Source organism: Miscanthus floridulus, chromosome 10 (genome assembly GCF_019320115.1).
Source record: "Miscanthus floridulus cultivar M001 chromosome 10, ASM1932011v1, whole genome shotgun sequence".
Taxonomy (NCBI): domain Eukaryota; kingdom Viridiplantae; phylum Streptophyta; class Magnoliopsida; order Poales; family Poaceae; genus Miscanthus; species Miscanthus floridulus.
The window spans coordinates 27,595,253-27,615,741 of NC_089589.1; the positions used below are offsets into that span (position 1 = coordinate 27,595,253).

General features: G+C 41.6%; 1 protein-coding gene across 1 annotated transcript; it reads left to right on the forward strand.

Moving 5' to 3' along the window:
* The first annotated feature begins 510 nt into the window (after positions 1–510).
* LOC136489893 (disease resistance protein RGA2-like) lies at positions 511–16,103 on the forward strand. The gene is made up of 7 exons (XM_066486404.1): positions 511–649; positions 778–869; positions 1,003–1,107; positions 1,203–1,275; positions 9,021–10,078; positions 14,032–15,958; positions 16,057–16,103. Exons 5-7 carry the CDS (start codon positions 9,038–9,040, stop codon positions 16,101–16,103), a joined length of 3,015 nt encoding a protein of 1,004 aa, XP_066342501.1. The 5' UTR covers positions 511–649; positions 778–869; positions 1,003–1,107; positions 1,203–1,275; positions 9,021–9,037.
* The last annotated feature ends 4,386 nt before the right edge of the window (positions 16,104–20,489 follow it).

Below are 20,489 nucleotides of genomic sequence, written 5' to 3' on the forward strand. Positions count from 1 at the left end.
CCATCCTTTGCTTTTTCCTAACGGCGTTGCCTACTTGTTGCGTTTCTCAGGGCAATAGGGCATCTCTAGTTAGTTGTAGTCCTACAGCATTTTGCTCTGCATTGCACGGCAACAACATGCTTCTGATGGTTCCCTGCGCGGCCTAAAGCAACATGCTTCAGATGGTCAAAAGCACATGACCAGCTTGTATATATTCCTTGCTTCTTGCTGCAACATATGCTTTGCCGTTTCCAATTCCAGTGGCCAAAAGCAAAAGCCCTCACACGACATCAGGATGGATCGCTGCAACATGCTTCCAACGCCGCGGCCTAAAGCAAAAGCACTCAGGATACATTCCTTCCTGGGCGCGCAGCTAACGCGACCCGGGCCCTCGTGTCTCGTGACCCGTCAGAAAGTGTATCCCTTGCTTGCTTCCAGGTGGATACAAGCGTCCTCTCCCCTCCGTCGTAGGCAGTGTGTGTATAAAGCATGCAGGCCTCCTCTGCTTCTACGCGCCTCTCTCATTCATTCATTCATTCATGTCACACACATCACTGTTCTGCTGATCGATCCGTCCACTCTCGTCTCCGGGCGCGAGAGCCTCGGATCGGAAGGAGCAAGCTGCGAGCTTGCGAACTCGTCGATCGTCTTGCAGTCCTGCTCGGTAACTGTAAGCACTTCTGCTCGATCTGTCTGTTTTTCTTTTATTTGAAATAATGAAAAAGAATGACCCTCCCTTAGAGAGGTCGTATTCAGCCAACCAACCACTGACGAATAATAAGCCATTCGTTTTTGCAGAGTTGATTGCATCCATTCGTTGTGATTCAAACCCAACTTTCATTTTTTGTTTGGCGAAGATACCCATCATTGTGGTCTTCATCGGTAACTGTGTAAGCAGTAAGCACCCAATATTGATTCAGCACTTCTCCTCGAGCTGTTTCTTTTTCTTTTATTTCAAATATTGACCCTCCCTAGAGATCGCATTGAACGAACCACTGACGAATAAGCCATTCTTATTTGCAGAGCTGATTGCAGCCATTCGTTTTGATTCAAACCCCATCTTTTAACTTCTTCCGTATTTGCTCGGCGAAGATACCCATCATCCTGGTTTCCAGTTATACAAAAATTGTATGTCGCCCCCTTCCTCTCTTCCGTTCTGGTTTGCTTCATTCGTCTGCTTCATCTGTTGATCCAATCATTCCCCTCTGTCGATCTATTCTCAGGGCGCACAGGTCCGATCGGTGCCAGGTGACAGCTGCCAGCGAGCGAGCTCGTCGATCATCTTGTTCTGTAATTGTAAGCACTCCATATTCAGCACTTGTCGATCTCTTTCTTTTAAATAAATAAATAATCTGAACTAGTCCCTAGAGGTCGCATTGGACCAGCCACCGATCATTTTTTTTAGATATAAAGGGCCGATCATAAGCTATTCGTAATTTCAGAGTTGATTGCAACCATATGTTGTATGGTTTCCAGTTATACAAAAGTTCCATGTTGTCCCCATCTCTGTTCCCTTCTGGTGTGGTTGCTTCATCTGTTGATATTTATAGGGATTTTTGTCCCTGGGACACTCAGAAAGAGTGGATTTGCGCACAGCGCATTGTGCTCAATGAATTAGTCACAAACACGTTGCGAAAACATTAGTTTTTTCCATGACACACCATGCCCAGTCAAAGGACCATATTGCCCTTGACACTCTCTTCCCTTTGACTCATTTCCACATTGGACCATGTTTGTGGCTAAAACCGGCAAAGATATCACTGCCAGTTTGATCGAGCCATGAACCGGCAATGATATTGGGTCATCACTGCGGTTTTTGGCTAAAAGCACCAGTGATACTATCACTACCGGTTCATGGCTTGATTCGGTAGTGATATGAACTTAGTAACTTTCTCATTTGATGTCTGATGAAGACTATACCAAAGTTGTAGTACTCGACAAGCACTACACCACAACACCAAGATTAGCGATGGACGGTCTGACGCTAAAAGCGGCTACAGCGACAGACAGTCTAACACTAAAAAGTTATAGCGACAGACTTCTGCAGACGCTGTAAGTCCTGTCGCTAAACATCTTTAGCGTCAGACAGTACTTTTAGCGTCAGACAGTCCGTTGCCCTGAATTTTTTTAGCGACAGATAGTCTGCTGCTACTCTTTAGCGACAGATAGCCTGCTAGTACTCTATAGCGATAGACAATTTGAAGTTACAAATGTTTTTAGCGACAGATGGTTTGACGAGATCATTTAAATGCATTTTAAAAAAATAAAAGGCCATTTGGTTGCAAATTAATACAAAAGTAACATCATTGTGCACATTTCTCATACAAATAGATTCATTTATGACCAAGTCCAAACACTCACAGAGGAACTAAAGAAGATACACTCCAACAAAGTGATTTCTGATGAATGACTCATGGCCTGGACCAAGCAGTATGCTATCGTTAGGAAAAAAACATTTATCTACACTGGAAGAGAACTTGTTAGATCACTGTGGTCAGCCTTCAGACCAATTCAGACCGCTCAACAAGTAACAAGGCCTCAAGTTCTTCTCTCCGTTTCTCCGGCTCCTGAAACACCATACAGATCGAGGAAAAGCGGAAAGATGAGCTGGCAGTGATGGTGTACACAACAAAAATTATGCCTGTACCATAATCTTATAGTGTATCTACTTTTCTAAGGATAAAAGAGCAGTTTTTTTTCCAACTAGCACTGAAAACATAAATCAAGAAGGTAGTATGCCTAACGGTTTCCAACAGAGATGATAATACAGTTGGACCAGACTTGTCTTTTTCCTTTGTTGATAAGTTATGATAATAAGAACTTCAATAGAAAACCAAGCGGTAACAAGATTAAACTGCCAGCCATGAAATACCCCAAGTTCAACCAGTAATCTGCAATGCAATATCCTGCCCAACTTGGCTAGCAGTAGAAAAGTGCGATCAGCGAAGAAAACATATGTTAATAAAGAATTACCTGCAGATTTCTTACTGCTAGGAGTAAGACTCCCAAAACTTGGTTTAGCCAATTCCTCAGGTTTAGGATAATGAACTAAGGAGACTCGCCGTGAAATCTTCCCCACTGTATTCCATTTGTTTGTCAGTGTGAAAAATATTTGCATAAAAAAGAGCATACAACATGAATAACAGGTTAGAAAAGCCAAAATAGTGCCTCTAACACAAGAAGGTAATGGGTATTTTCCTCTAGTATTGCCAAAACCATTATAAGTAGAGTATGTTTATCTTTAGCTCTGTTTTCTTTATGGGCTTCATTAGAAAAATATATTAAACATAATAATTATATTTACTACAGATGTCACACACCAACTTAAGAAAGAGAATATTGATTTAGACTAATTTCCATGTTTTACATGATCAAATGATAGCATTGGCAGATCCAGAATTCAAAAACAGTGGGCCCAAGTTAGTTGATTTTAAGTCAATTAATGCAAGAATTACACAATTAACATATATATAAATTGCAGGTTTCATGAAGGAGGTTAAATGTATTTTGGCAAAACATGTGGGGCCAGGTGGCCCCACAGGTTATACATAGATCTGCCACTGCATAGCTTCCATGCCAGTTGTTTTCATGATCAAGTCAAACTATATGCCATGTGGAATAACACTGATTCATCAGAATTACAACAATAAAGGCTGACATATTCTCATCAGTTGGCAGGCATATGATCCAACTTCCACACTTCGACTGTTATATTCAACAACATATCCCAAGATATTACTTTGTCTCAGTTGCTATCCTTCAATAAACAGAGAACTATAAGTGTGCCTTATCTCCATGTAGACACTTTGAGATAATATTCTTTCAAAGATGGGAATCATGTCCTGCTTCTCCTCTTCCTATTTCAGTATGTTCCTTATAGATCAAAACCACCCAAACTAGTTCACTACCATGGTAACACAGCGGGAAAAAAATATTTCCAAAACTCAATATGACTTTACATATAATATTTTTTTATTGTAGCAGAAGGGCCATTATATTAACAATATACAAGAAACAGTAATTGATGCTTCACCCAATGGCAAGAAACAAACATTGAGAGCAAGCCATCAAATGCAATGCCCATATGGTCTGTAAAACTAACCCAAGAAACAAAAAATGAAGACATGCAGCACTATTTTAATAAAATTTTTATCTAATGGAAGAGGCAAAAGCATCTGTGAAAATATCACATAATTAAAGGAATTAGTTGGCATTTCATCATACCAGGTTTTGTTTCTGACCCTGAAGATAGGAAGACAGTTGCATCTGGTTTCTGAGCTGCAAAGCTCACAAGCACATAAGATTTCCCTGGCAAAATAAGTGCATTAGCAGCAGCTGATACTTCTCTGTGAAAAAAAATCAATAGTTATTTGACACAACAATTGGACAATGATGTTTTCCACATGACAACTGACTGCAGTAACACTACTTACTAATGGGGTGCTATGAGACATAAGTCCATGATAAAGATGACAAGGAAATTTCATTTCACTGATCAAACTTTTAAATTTCGATGATGAGCACTGCCTTATTTACATAAAAGACTGTAAGTCGTACCCTCTTGATTTCAATTTAATAGTTCATCACGTAACGACATAAGGATTATACAAGGAAATTGGTAGAAGAATAGTTTAACTACAAACTAAAACTCCAGCTCCAGTTGTTTAGGACTTTAGGTTTAGGTTATGAAACACTAATGAATATACAAAAAAGAGATCGAGATACAATCTTTGCCATGGAAATGCAATCAGTTGCATTGATGTCTCTAGTATAGGATATAGATGATGTTTGGGGAAACCAATCTTGCCAAAGTTGTAGTGAACAATACCCAGAACATATTATGAGTAATCAGAAAGCTGAAATGCAACTAAACCATGTAATCAACTCAAAGAAACTTCAAAACAGTCCATATCAGCTAAGAGCATCTCAACCACCTGCTGCTGGACGCAGTGGCGGAGCGTAACCATTATAGATTTATCCCATGTCCTTGTTGAGCGACTAAAAGAATGAGAGGGAGGTTAGAAAATTCATCATAGAATTTGCACATATCATGCAATTATGCCGTATAACATATTAGGGATCCGTTTTGTCCTGCGGTCCTGCTGCACATTACTAGATGAGGTCCACTCCAGGCAATAAGTTCATACCAAGCCAATGTGAAGAATGATCATGAGTTCCACCACAATACCATCCCAGATGCCATTTACACTCTTTTAAAAGTCAGATTGATGGATCAGAGTTAATGGTTGAACAGGATCAAAGATAGGAATAACGAGTAGTGGCTTGTTTTATTACCCCTGATGCTGCATACCCTCCTAGCTAAGGCTAAGCTGTCAGGACCGTCCCATCAGAGCACACACATGCATCATAGCAAATGAATATATAAATTGGTAAGCATAGATGGCCCAATATAAAAGATTTCTTTAGGGTGAACACAGTTTGATATCTGTGTATGATATCAAATTTTGGCATTCCATTTTCATAGATTCATTATTGTTAGGCGTATCATGCAAATATCATGTTGGTATATACTTAATATTACTTGTCCAGAATATTGTGAAATCCAAAGCTAAGCAAAGTTGTACCTGGAGTACACGGAGTATAGAAGCTGAGGTAAGGAACGACAAAGCAGATATGTCTTCTCGATTGGCATCTGAGTGAATGAACAATCACTGCAAAGGGTTAAATTGAAACCTTAGATCAACTATAACTAATGTAAACAATCACCTCCCTCCCTCCAGTTTCACATGAATCAAATCTATTTCATTTTCTAAGCCCCATTTCTTCAACAAAATCCCAAAATCTGAACCCTAAATCATAATTCCCCAAATCCCGTACCAAATCCCCAACCCCAAGATTAAGAAATGGGCCTAGTGCTCACCTAAGACGGCGTCGATGGGCTCGTCTGAGAGCTCACCGCCGGCGCATCAGGAACCGCCACCGCCGCCGTGAGGCTCCTCGCATGCGTGCGCGCGTCCAGCAAAGGGCGCCATGGCGGTGCCGCTCGACGGTGCTGCGTGCAGCTTTGGCTCCGCGCGTGCGCCGGTGAGGGATGCCGCGGTGGCGTAACCATCTCCTACCGTCGCTTGCTCGGGCCGTCATCGCGCCGGTCTCCTAGCTGTGCGGCGGCTGGCTTGAGCATGGAAGGGGAGAGAGAAGGGCACGCTGTGGATCCAGTCGGGGAGAGAGAAGTGCAGTCCCTACTACGTGGATCCGGCCGAGGAAGTTGAAGGGAGGCCGCCCTAGCGTAGATCAGGCCGCGGGAGTTGAAAGGAGGTCGCCCCGGCGTGGATCCGGCCTTAGGAGAGGAGGGCGGCGTGCGTGGGGGAAGAGAGGGAGAAGGCGGTGTGCGTGGGGGAAGAGAGGGAGAGGGCGGCGTGCGGGGGAAGAGAGGAAGAGAGGGAGAGGGCGGCGGCGTGCGTGGGGGAAGAGAGGGAAGGGCGGCGTGCGTGGGGGAAGAGAGGGAGAGGGCGGCTGGCGGTGGATTTGGGAGCTAGGGTTTTCGGGGCGGCTAAAATATGTCCACGAGGTCGATGTAAGCTGGGCGCGGGAGCTCAATATAAGTGGCGCGCTCGAGCTAGGTGGGCCCACTTATTTTTTAGCGACAGACAGAGGAACGGTATACATATGTTTAGCGACAGACGGTTCAACGCTAAATATGAATGCCTATAGCGACAGACACTAAATCGCTAAATGAGGATTTAGCGTCAGATGGTCTCTGAGTTATCTTTAGCATCATATCATCCATCGCCAAATATAATTTTTAGCGTCAGATGTCTGACGGTGAAGCGGTGTTGTGGTGTAGTGAAGATCTACAACTTTTTAGTACAAACTTTTTTGATTTGAGATCATTTGAATGTCTAATATACACCACAAGATTTTATAGAGTTAATGTCAAAGGAGTCCGTATGCTCTATAGTCACAAGTGAGTGTGTAGTGGTAGTTAAGGATTTTGGATGATGAAACGACCAAAACAAAAGTTGTAGACCTTGAAAAGTTATGCAACTTTGTAGATTGAAACTTTTTTATTTAAAGTCGTTATGATGTCTCTCTATTTGGTTTGCAAGATTTCATAGAAGTTAATACCAAAGCAATCCATATGTTCTATAGTCACAAGTGGGTGTGTAGTTGTAGTTAAGGATATCAGATGGAGAAGCGACCAAAACAAAAGTTGTAGATCTCGAAGAGCTATGCAATTTTGTAGTTGACAACGTTTTCATTTGAAATCATCTATTCAACAAAAATTATGTTTAATTTCTCAAATTCAAAATTCGAACTTTTTAAATGGCCTCGGATGGAGAAAATCCCAAAACAAAAGTTGTAGATCTTGAAAAGTTTTGCACCTTTGTAGTTGACAACTTTTTCATTTGAAATCATCTGTCCAAGGAAAACTACGGTTGAATTTCCTCACATCTGAAATTGAAATTCTTTAAATGACCTCGAATGGAGAAATGACCAAAACCAAAGTTGTAGAACTCGGAAAGTTATAAAACTTTGTAGTTGACAAATTTTCATTTGAATTCATTTCATATCCCAAATACTCATTTCAAAACCATATGACATAAAATGGAGAGGACGAATATCCCAAAAGAACACAAACGTCTTATGGTCTCAAAAAACACAAACATCTTAGAGGTGGAGTGGTTAGGGAAAAAATATGCGAAGCCAGAGGTAGGGATTTCGAGCGCTAGAAGTTGATGATGGACAAATTGCAGTAGCCAGCGACGGGGCTAGAAACTTCTAGAGTCTCTCTTTGGTACAAACAAAAAAAAATCTCATTGCACTTCGCTGATGGGCCTGGGTGGCACCCTGTTGTTGCTGGGCGGTGTGGCATCTATATTACTGCTCATCGGCAAAGGAGAGATCTAGTGTGCCAGGTCGAAGCCAACATCACGATGGTTGGCCACCAGAGGGGGAAAAGGAGATTAGGGACGGAGAAATTAAATGCATGCAAAGGGAATGGAGAGTGGGCCCGTGGGCTAGCTAGTCATTTTATTTGCTTAGGTGTGCTGGAGACACAAAACACAAAATCATGGTGTGCTACAAACTTCCTTTTATTGTGGACAAAAATCCCTATATATAAACATTCTCCTCTACCTTGTGGTTGTGTGTGTGTGTGTTTATATTTGAAGTTGTTCAGAGTAAAACAAAAAAATTCTCTGCCACTACCAGCTCAGTTAACTAGGTGGCCATGCCCAACAATAAATAAAGTCGCCTTCGTTCACCAACTAAAGCAGCCCCAGCGTAGCCACCGTAGGCACACCTCACGTCTCCTAGCTCACGCCTCTGTTGCCGGCTAGCCACAATCCTCGCTATCGGCCCTCAGCCATTCAGACACCACCTACTCCCACTTCCTCCAGCGTCCGTCAAGCAGAGTAGTAGCCCACACCACACCGAGCCAGAGGCCAGATCCAGGCATCTCCAACCGTGCAACTGCTAGGCAAACCACGCCGGCACTTGGTCAAACGTTACGTACTTCCAGTTCCAGCCATTGCTCAACAGGTCCGTTTCCTTGACGCCGGAACCGAAGGACACACACATCATTAATTCTCTTTTCCCCGCTGCAAATCAAGGTGCATATGCCTAGTCTTTCCCGGCCCTCTCTATTTTTATTTCCATCCGCTTTCTTTCTTTCTTTCTTTCTAGTTTTTGTTGGAGATATTATACTCTTCTTCCACTCACAAATATACTCACACAAGGGTGACGGCTTGAGATTGGTGTAGCTGCTTTCGATTTTTAGGTGCCCAAGTATATAATATTTCAACATCATCCATAGATCAAACTTCATCATATTCTCGTCTGCTACTACTCATTAATTTGTTAACTCCGTTATCATTTTAGCTTGCTACTATGCACCAGATCTGGTACCAAAAGTACTCAGTTATCATTTAAATGTGATTATTCTAGTACCTATCTACTGTTGCAGTGTTCCCTTTTGAATAATAGTGCCAAGGTTATAGGGGCCTCGGTACTTTTACCATCAAGATTACCTTTCCTTTAAAATGAAACACGTAATTTTTTATCTAATTTCGATTTTGTAGATACTGAAGCAGCAAAAATGGCGGTGGTACTGGATGCTTTAGCATCCTACCTCCAAGACATGTTGTTGGAGATGGCTAAAGAAGAGGTGCATCTGCTCTTAGGTGTTCCCGATGAGATAAAAAAGATGGGGATGAAGCTTCGGGACCTTAAGAGGTTCCTCGCCGATGCTGACAAGAGGAACATCAGCGACCAGAGTGTGAAATCATGGGTGAGAGAGCTTAGGAATGCCATGTATGATGCTACCAACATCCTTGATTTGTGCCAGCTCAAGGCGATGGAACAGGGTCGAAGCTGTGATATGGGCTGCTTCAATCCCTTGCTCTTTTGTATGAGGAATCCTCTCCATGCTCATGTCATCGGTAATCGCATAAAAAGTCTTAATGAGAGGCTAGATGACATTGAGAAGCGTAGCAAAACCTTCAACTTCATTAACCTTGCATCTTATGAGGACAACACAAAAAAGGTAGAATCCTCCCTTCGCACTAGGCGTGAGACAACAGGGGAGGATGAGTTAGGTGTGGTTGGTGAGAAGATTGAGGAGGACACAAGAAATCTTGTGGATTTGCTCACGAAGAAGGACAAAAATGTACATGAACACAAAAATGTTATGGTTTATGCTATTGTGGGAGTAGGAGGGATTGGCAAAACCACCCTTGCCAAGAAGATCTTTAATCATGACTTTGTCAAACAAGAGTTTCAAAAGAGAATATGGTTGAGTGTCAATCAAGAATTTAGCGATGTTGATCTATTAGAGAGAGCTATCACTGAAGCACAAGGAAACCATCAAGCACCAAGAAACACAAAGGCTGCACTAGAGCGAACCCTTAAGGAAGCCTTGAAGGACTGCAAGACTTTATTGGTGATGGATGATGTCTGGGACCACCATGCATGGGAGAGTGTCCTCAAAACTCCATTATTAAGCATCCTAGCTCAAGGTAGTTGTGTCCTCATTACCACAAGACATGACATGGTCGCCAAAGGCATGATGGCAGAGGTGCCCTACCACCATGTCAACAAATTAGAGCAAGAAGATGTCTGGTCTTTACTCAAGAAGCAGGTCCGTATAAGTTAATTTATAGCTTTATTTTGTTACACATTCATGCATGCGCATTTGCTACACTATCTATTCAGATGTCGGTAATCTTGCGCATTTTCTTCACATTTGCTTTACTATCTATTTATAAAATTGTGTCTTGAGAGGAATCATTTCATTCATCAACCTAAACCTATAAAATGATGTGGCACTCTTAGAAACCACAGAAAGAAAATTTACACTGAAGATGCCCTTATGCGCATGGTTGTACAAAATAGTTATTTGTTTTAGCATTAATATTAGAAATCTATGGTCTGTAAACCACTTTCAAAACACTACTACACAAACATTATCACCGCTTGCTTGGAAACCACCATCACCACCGGTTTTGCGATTCGGCGGTGATGCTCACCTTCATCACCGCCACATTGAAATCGATATTGAAAGTTGAATAAAAATAATTAAAAAATACATGTGTCATGTGTGCCTGCAGTCGTCCATGATGGTCTACGCTAGCTGCCCCTAGCAGCCAGGATTGTGACATCGAGGTCCATCTCTATGTTGGGCGGCGTCCGCCATGCTGCTGAGGGCCATGGGTGGTGTCTGCCCCCGCGCCGATGGCAAATCCGATCTTTGGGCCGCGGTGCTACAATGGGATAGAGAGGGGGCCCAGAGGGAGTGCTGGTGAGGGAGAGAGGGGGAGGAAGGAAGTGCTCGAGTAAGGGAGAGAGAGGTGGTCAGTAGGTGGGGTGTCGGTGAGGGAGTGAGAATGGGCTAGGGTTTCTGACCAGCTATATACTCAAAACCGTTTTTCACTGCCACAAATGGTGGTGAAAGCCATTTTTATCAACGGTTCAATTACCGAAGGTGATATATTTTTACCGATGTTTCTAATAGAATCAAAATAGTGTTGGCGAAATCCATTTCTATAGTAGTGAAATGTCATTAAAGAATCATGAACACAGAGCATGACAAAGAACAGGCGAAATAAAAGCCTAAAAGGAATAAGCATAAACTACAAACAATAATAAAGTTAGTAACATGTAGTAATATTTTTTTAAAAAATTCTTACATTACACAAATGACTGTAGGTGCTTGTGACGTTTCGTAAGAGCTCATGTACAAGCATTATTACATTGTTACTAATACTTGTGAGCCTCAACTCTATAGATTTTTTTGAGAGCCTCAACTCTTTAGAGCCTCAACTCTTTCGTTGCAAAGGGCGTCTGGTGCTTAGGTTTAATATCTCCAAGACCAAGTCCCATCCTCCACGGTCTGATAAAGAATCCGCAATTTATAGCCTGTACTATTAAAGCCAATCAGGACCGGACATTACTGTTTAATGATGGGAATGTTAGGCTTTCTCTTGTTGCCTAATTTATTTTGTTCTAAATTTTCAGAAGTCCTATTATTAGGTGATAGGAGTGTAACTTTTTAAATATCTCATCGAGTTAGACATTAAAATAACATATAACATATGTAACTTTAATCCTTTTCTCTAACAACCTTTTCAAACTATTATAATTTTACTAGATCCTGTAAACATGTTAAAATAAAATCAATGATTTAAAAGTTCTATTCTGAACATGGCGTAAAAAGTTAGGAAAAGTACTCACGGGGCCTTTGGCATATATCCTGATTGACAGGTTTTACCATAGACACTTGAGTAATTGTCCATGTAACTTGCCTCACTTGTCTCATCTCTAGAATGGTTAAAAAGCTAAGGATACAAGGGATATCACATTAGGCTTACCTGCATCCAAGAGAGTATGAATAAGGGAGAAAAACATAGCTTCTTCAGGTCAAGATGTGCAGACTTTAATAACCTTTCCAGTTGGATCCTAACTTCCGTCCATTCGTTTTTCTACCAGGGGTGTTTGGTCCTTTTATGAATAATCTCATGATAAGTTGCATTGAAATTGAACATATAGTGTCAAATTGGAATCAAAAAATAAACCAAATGTCACAAAGGGACGAATTTATTTTCTAGGATCATATACCCAATCTTTGGGTTTCAAACGAGGACTAGCTTCATGTAGGCTTGTATTGGGACCGATTAGTTAATTACTGAACCATCAGCAGGGACAGATGTTCGTTAAAATAAATCCTCTGGTTTCTCTGGTTCCTTCTTTCACCTTCAACCTGGCCGATAGCAGGACCAATTTCTGACAACACCGTGGCTGTATAGTTTGCATCCTCCATGATCCATGCTATACATTTCGGTTATTAACATAAAGTTGGGTTAATATATCAACCAATCAAACGTACATACATTAGGATATTTTTAGTTAATAGATCATCAAGTGCTAAACTGTTACTTAACAAACCACATATAAATGACACTGATAATTTATTTTAAATTACATTACTATGGCATGACAAAAAAGTTTATAAGTTTTTATTTCAAATAATTTTATAAAATTTGACTCAAATACTATGTCATATCAACACTGGTAATTTAATTTTGATTATTCTATATTTTTATAAAAATAATACTTCTACTACATATACAATTTTCGAATGTAGCAAGTTCAAAATCTTAGGCCCTGTTTGGATGCAGATGTATTTTTGGAGTTTTAGAAAAATACCATGCTTTTATGAAATACTTTGATTTTATTAGAGTTGTATGAAGTGTTTTGATGCAACAAATTTTATGGTTTTGAAAACCAGAGTTTTGCTAAATTTGTAGTCTCTTTAGAGTTTTATAAACTCATATCAAGACCTCTTTGTAGCTAAATCATGGTTTACCACATCTATAGGTTCTAAAATCGTTGTTTCTTAATACTACGTCTCTTAATACTACAACATCCAAACATGGCCTTAAGTGCCATAGTGCAGGCTGACATGATAGTTCATACCATTATTAATAGGCAAGTGGGTAGCATAGGACCTAGCACTACCGCAAACACAAGCCATCATTGTCGGACCATCATTGCTGGTTGCTTTGGAACCGGTAGTGATAGTACAACTGACAGTGATAGATGAACTTTCACGAACAAACCATGGCTACAAGTGAGTGACAGGCAGTGTACTATCACTGCTGGTTATAGCCACGAACATGCAGTGAAGGACCACCCGTTGTGGCCGGTTTGTGGCTACAACCAACAGTGATAGGCTATTTTACGAAAAAGTAATAACTTTTTCATATGATGTTTGATAAGATAGCTTTATACGTTCAAAAAGATTTAAAACTTTGTAGTTTACAACTTTTTAATTTAAGATGGTTTACATATCAAAATATTATATGTAAGTTCACCAATGGGATTTGAAATGGTTAATGATGTCGAATGGAGACAAAGTCAATAGTAGAGTTAGTAGTCGATGAGATCGATCTAAAACTTTGCAGTTAACAACCTTTTCATTTGAGATCATTCACAGTATCAAATATGCAATATAAGATTCAAAATTGTGTAGTTAAAAGAATAGCATCAGTTGTATAGTCACAAGTGTTGTATAGTTGTATAGTCACAAGTGTTGTATAGCTCTGCTGGTATAGATGCTCAGGAGAATGTTGAGATCTTGATTTTAAATACTGTCATTGTCGGTTACTGGCAGTGAAGATGCAGTAATCTGGCGTACATTTTGTGCTTTTTTATCACTTATCACTGTCAGTACTTGGCGTACTGTACAACCTTTTTTAATAAAATAAGAAAAAAATAAATAAAAGATACGATAAATACTGGAGTGACTATAAACATCAGGTAGACGAGAGTTGGTAATGATAGTGACTGATGAGAACACTATTCTTGTACACAGTCAAAGACGTCACCTAATTGCACCCTAGTGATATACATATACGATGATTTTTCCATCTATTTTAGTGGACTGGTACATCGGTCATACGCTTAGAACGTCGCACGTGAATTTTGCCTCAGCACACACTATCGTTTTTAGCACTTGATTTTGCTTCCGATTATGACCAAGTGTATTTATATCTAGATATTCCATTCAATTAACAAGCTTAAGTTGCTTTGCAGGTGGTTGGAAATGAAAACAATGATGAACCAAAGGTTGATGCATTGAAGGACATTGGAACGTCGATTATAGCAAAATGTGATGGTTTGCCTCTCGCAGTCAAAGTAATAGGAGGCCTTCTCCGCCAGAAAAACATAAGGCGAAGCGACTGGAAAAATGTCCTAAATGATTCTACATGGCCAGTATCTCAAATGCCTGAAGAGCTAAACTATGCAGTATACCTGAGCTATCAAGATCTGAACCCTGAGTTGCAGTCTTGCTTTCTGCACTACGCCCTCCTCCCAAAGAACACGGTGTTCTGGTATGACCGTATTGTTGCCATGTGGATTGGGGAAGGATTTGTTCATGGAAACTCACAGGATTTGGAAGTGTTAGGAAAAGAGTACTATGACCAGCTAATAGCTAGGAACCTTCTTGAGCCTGATCAAGGGTACATAGACCAGACAGTTTGCAATATGCATGATGTTGTTCGCTCGTTCGCTCAGTATTTGACTAGAGATGAAGCATTGATAGCTCACAAAACTGAGCCTGGCCATACCAATAACATTAACCCACAAAATGTTATTCGGTTATCACTAAAATCCAAAGAATCAGAGTCAAATGAGCTAGAGTGGAGTTCTCTACAAGCACATATATCACTGCGAACACTTATTTTAGTTGGGGAAACAAAGATCAACCCAGGTGATTCACTGTCATCTTTTCCTTGTTTGCGGACCCTACATATACAAGATGGAAATTTTGATGCATTGTCTGAATCTTTGGTCCAACTCAAACATTTGAGGTATTTGTGCCTACATGGCACTAACACATCTAGGCTGCCAAAAAAAATAGCCAAGATGAAATTTTTGCAGTGCATTGACCTTCGTAATTGTAAAAGAATGGTGAAGCTTCCTGGTGGCATTGGAAAGTTACGGCAGCTGAGGTATCTAAGCCTTTTTAACTCAGGTATAAACAATATACCCAGGGGTTTCGGCAGCCTAACTAATTTGAGGATATTATTGGGGTTTCCAGCCCATGTGGAGGGTGATTGGTGTAGTTTGGAAGAATTAGGACCTCTCAACCAGCTCACGCGTCTTCTTATACATGGCCTGGAGAATGTATCTTCTTCCTCATTTGCTATAAAAGCCAGGCTTGGTGAAAAGGTGTGCCTCAGCTATGTGTACTTACAGTGCACTAGTAGTAGTGGAGGTGCTCACCGGTTGGTGAAACAGGAAGAGCAGCAACACATCGAGAAGGTGTTTGATGAGCTCTGCCCTCCGCCTTGCTTAGAAACTCTAGCAATCAAAGGGTACTTTGGTCAACGATTTCCACGGTGGATGACGTCGACAGCAGTTGTGTCCCTTGGATGCTTGAGGATTCTATTCATGGAAGACTTGCCTTATTGCACAGAGCTACCTGATGGCTTGTTCCAGCTCCCAAGCTTGGAGTTACTACAGATTATAAGTGCCCCAGGCATCAAGCGTGTTGGGCCAGAGTTCTTACTACCACACCATCATGAGCACCCAAGCGCTTTGGAAAACTTTGGTTCTGATTTGAAAATTCAGGTGGCTGGATGTCCTAGCCTGGAGAGGATCAGCAATCTGCCAAAATTGCAGGACCTCGGGATCATAGGGTGCCCAGAGTTGCAGGTACTAGAGGGTTTGCCTGCACTTCATAGACTCACACTGGAGGACTACGACATGAAAACACTCCCTGGATACTTGCAGGACGTAAACCCAAGGGATTTGCATGTAGACTGTGACATCTCCCTGCTCGCTTCCATAGCTGAAGGGGAGTCTGGCCCTGAGTGGGACAAGTTCAGCCATATCAAGCAGGTCAAGGCATATGCAGATGATGATGACAACAACATTGAAAGGAAGTGGTACGTGAAGGACACGATAGATCCTTTCAGCTTCAAGACAAACGTCAGCCCCTCTGCCGACGCTTCAGGTAAATTAACACAACACTGCTGCTTTATATGTTGCATATACTGAGCACCTTTCTTGCTATTGGAATATCTGGTTACTTGACTAGACGGTCCGTTTCAGGGGATGAAACAGAGGAGGTGTTATTGGACAAAGTGGAGCAAGTTTGAAGGGAATTCATCGTGGAACAACAGAGGGAATAACAATAAAGTATGCATGCTACTCCAAGACTATTATTATTACTACATACGTCTCTAGCGCTATCGATTATAGAATGCATAAAAGACCTCGCCTGCAGGTGGAGCGCCGCATGGACAAAAAGCAGCCTTGGAGGCTGGAGCTATCATCGCTTCGGCCGAAGAAGAAGCAATGGAGCCGATTACTACGCTGCGGGTCGTCGTGAGGCAGTCAGATGTTGGACACTGCAAATAAATTCATGGTGACTAGAATGCGATGTGATGTGAATTAGTTTTTTTATTCGAATCTGTGTTACTGTGGATGCAGGTTACCACCTGAGAATACAGAGCCTTGTACATATAATTAAGTTGTGAGTCGTCATGTTACAAAACAAATGTTATGATACAGCTTATTCCGGCTTGCGGATTCATTGTGAGCCTGAAAATGTACGTAGGTTGCCAACTAAATGCACTACCGGAGACTGTGTAGTTACCGAGTGCCCCGACAATTACCGAGTGTCAAAAGTCGGGGCACTCGGAAAACAGTACTTACCGAGTGCCAACACTCGGAAAACATAAACACCCGGTAGTCAACCTCTTTACCGAGTCAGCACACTCGGTAACTTCAGACACTAGGTAAAACTACAAGTTTACCGAAGGGGTGCACTCGGTAAAAACAGCCACTCGGTATTGACGTGCCACGTCACCTAGGATAGCAACCGTGCCCCAAACGGCGTCACGGCATGACATGTTTACCGAGTGTTATGAGCATACACTCGGCAAACATGAAAATTTTACCGAGTGTTGGGCCAATACACTCGGTAAACACTATCTTTTACCGAGTGTATTGGCGCAACACTCGGTAAAATTCAACCAAATTTCTTGTTTTTCCCTTCATTCTTTTTCCTCTATCCACATATGATATTTAGTACTCCATTCCAAAATATGGTGTTTATTTCGATTTATTTACTATATTTCACAAAATTTTCATTCTTTATGAAAATTAGGTACATATCGTGTAAATTTAATTGTAATAATTAAAATCGAACTCGATAAATCACAAGATTGGAAGAATTAACATTGAAGCATACATCTATGTTATAGAAAAAATTTCATAACGTTTTGGAAGTATTTTTACATTCGTCGCTGCCGAACCGGTACATCTCCCAAAGAGACGCTAAACATTCACAATGACGAGTAGGATTTCTATTAAGAGTGAAATTCAACATTATGATTTGAACTTGGAATTTTTTAGATAGTAAATAGATGACATGAAATAGTTCATGTGAAAGTTTGGTGAATTTTAGGATTAAATTGGCATTTTTTCTTTTTTGTTTTGCATGAAATAATGGATACTTTTACCGAGTGTGACCTCAAACACTCGGTAAAGGTTAGCCACGGCCCACCTGTCTACCACAGTGGGCTTCCATGCTTATGTTTACCGAGTGCCGTAGATCTGGGCACTCGGTAAACATGTACCAGGCCCACATGTCATTGGGTTGCGGTGCTTGAGTTTACCGAGTGCCGTACATCTAGGCACTCGGTAAACAAAAGCATTCAACAAGCCGTTTCTTCCTCAAATCGTGCACAGACACACACACACACCGCACACGCCTCCCCACCGCCGCGGCCGCCTCCTCCCCTCCACCACCGCCGCCACCGGGCGGTCCCCCACAGCCGCCGCCACCGGAGAGACGGAGAGAGAGAGAGACGGAGAGAGAGACAGCGGCACCGGCGCACCGGACGACGATCCCCTCCGCCGACGCCGCCCCGTGCTCCCTCCTTCGCTCCCGTTCCCGCGAGGTGGGGTGGGGTGGGCCCCAGCAGCAGCGGCGACGGCGAGCACTCTCTCCCCTCCCCTGATCGCGGCCTCCCCTTCCGTACGTGCTCCCGCCGCACCGGTGGCGACAAGGGACCCCTGCCTGCTCCCGTCGACGCAAGGTACCTGCCCTGTTGCCCACCTCTCCCCTCCGTCTGGTGGCGCCGTGATGCGATGGAATGGAAATGGATGGATCCGTGCGGGACGGCCCCCGTTGCCTGCACTGGCCGCCGTTTCTGCTGCTCGGACTGAGCGCTCGGCGTCCACGGACCTTTGGGGATTGCTTGCGTGCTCGTAGTTTCAGCACACCAAACTAACATTTCTATCTTCCCTATGCTTCGTCTTGGGCCTAGTCTTTCAAACCATAACCTAGTGAATTATGGTATCCCCTTTTCAACTGGAGTTTTTAGTATGAAATAGAAGGGATGGGAGAAAAGTTTACTTGCATTGCCATGTAATAAAGTAATGTTAGATAAGGCTCAGTGGCCAGGTGAATGAGGACACAAATTGATGGAAGAATGAAATGAGGGCACCATTTTTTCTTTTCTTAACGACAATGGGTGACAATTAGGTGGTCCCCAATAATATTCTAATTTTTTCATCTGATAACAAGATATGTTATGCCCTGAAGATATTAACTTGCTTATGGAGTTGATTGTTATTTATCTGTAAGAGCCTAAGCTCAATTAACCCGCGTAGTAGCAAAGATAAAACAGCCTGTGCCTAAAACGGCGTGGGTGTTCGTGTTCCAGCTGCATGCCTGACTTCCCGTGCACCTGGAGATTGGCGACTTGACTACTGCAAATGGGAGCTTGTTTAATCCCATCCACAGATTGCCCCGAACGTTTCTTGACACTGCCAGTTTGCAAGTTGCAGCACTTTTGACTGTGTGTGATTCTGATAAGGGCTTTAGTAGAAGTACGCTGTTAATGAAAAGCTAAATGTTGGTAGTAACTGACAGTGGCGCGTCACAGTACTTTGATAGGCTTCTTTTACTACCTGTTGGATGGATAAGCTCCTTCCGTAAGAAGATGAAGGCAGGGAGAAGAATCTCCCATCGAGAAACTTCTCTTTGTCCTTTTTTTTCTCTCCAGCTTCTTGTCGTGTACCTAAGCGCTGAACTGAAGCTTGCAAGCACTACTAGTAGTATAGCAGTAGTACTTACGGCTTGTACAGAGCAGTCAAATTAAGGATACGATGAGCACAATTCGCAACAAGAAAAGGCTGCCCTTATCTACTGCCATTTTTTCTTCTAACTTGAAACCTTGACAAGTTTGACAACTATATATATATATATATATATATATATATATATATATATATATATATATATATATATATATATATATATATATATATATGGAGAGGCTATTCAGCAGCCGGCTACAAAATAAGTTATTCTGTAGCCACCTCTATTTACCATAATTTTATATATTAATTTACCATAATGTCAATACATATTTACGATAGTTGGATTACTATAACACATGGGAATATTTACCATAACGTTATAGTAAACCACTTAGTAAGGAGTTACTATAATCTCGTAAATTAACATAGTAATTATCGTAACTTAAAGTGGCTACAGAATAAGTTATTCTATAGCCAGCTACAGAACAGTAGTTCTATATATATATATATATATATATATATATATATATATATATATATATATATATATATATATATATATATATAGAGCTAAACAGCTTGTTCGTTTGAGGCCGAAACTTAAACGAAACACACACACACGCTACTGTACTGTGCCATCACGTTCCAGCGTGCACGGAGCTTTGTAAATAAATTTGTATACTACTGCTACTACTAAACCACCTAGCGAAAGTAGGTAGGTGCTGGTGTGGTGTGTCGATTAGCTACTAGTGTTGCTGCTTTATTATCTGCATTATTATCGCAATCGAGACGGGGCACTAGAGAAAGAGAAAAGATACCAGAAAGCCCAGTCCACGCACGTCTTTTGAATTGCCCTTCCTTATCATAATCTTGTACGTACTATGGACCAGCAACAGCGACCAAAAGCCAACGGGATTACTCTACTAATTCACGGTTGTTTATCATGCTAATAAATAAATTGTATTAGCAGTACTAGTCATCGCCCAAAATCATCATCAGTATTCAGCAGCAGCTCATCACGACACTAGTTTAATTCGCGGGCAAGTATGCTCTGCTCCGCGCGCGATTGGGATGGATGATGATGATAGGGCGGTACAGCCAGGCAGGCAGGCTAGGCACAGGCAGCCATTGCTATCATGCTGTTTTGTTGGAACCTACATCGTAGTAGCAAAGATAAAACAGTCTGTTCGTTTCGGCTGGATTGGCTTATAAGCCATGGCTGAAAGTACTGCTGATCGCTCCCTAACTAACATGCATTTCTGAGCGTTTTTTCTTTCTTCTCCATTGTTTTCGATGATATGCACATCTAAAAGTTTCTTCCTATTTTCTAGGTTGGAGAATCCTAGCATCAAGCTTCTAGGAATTATAGTTGTTATTTCTACTGGAGTTCTGTTGACAGGTACAATATGCTTCTAAGATTTAACTGTTTG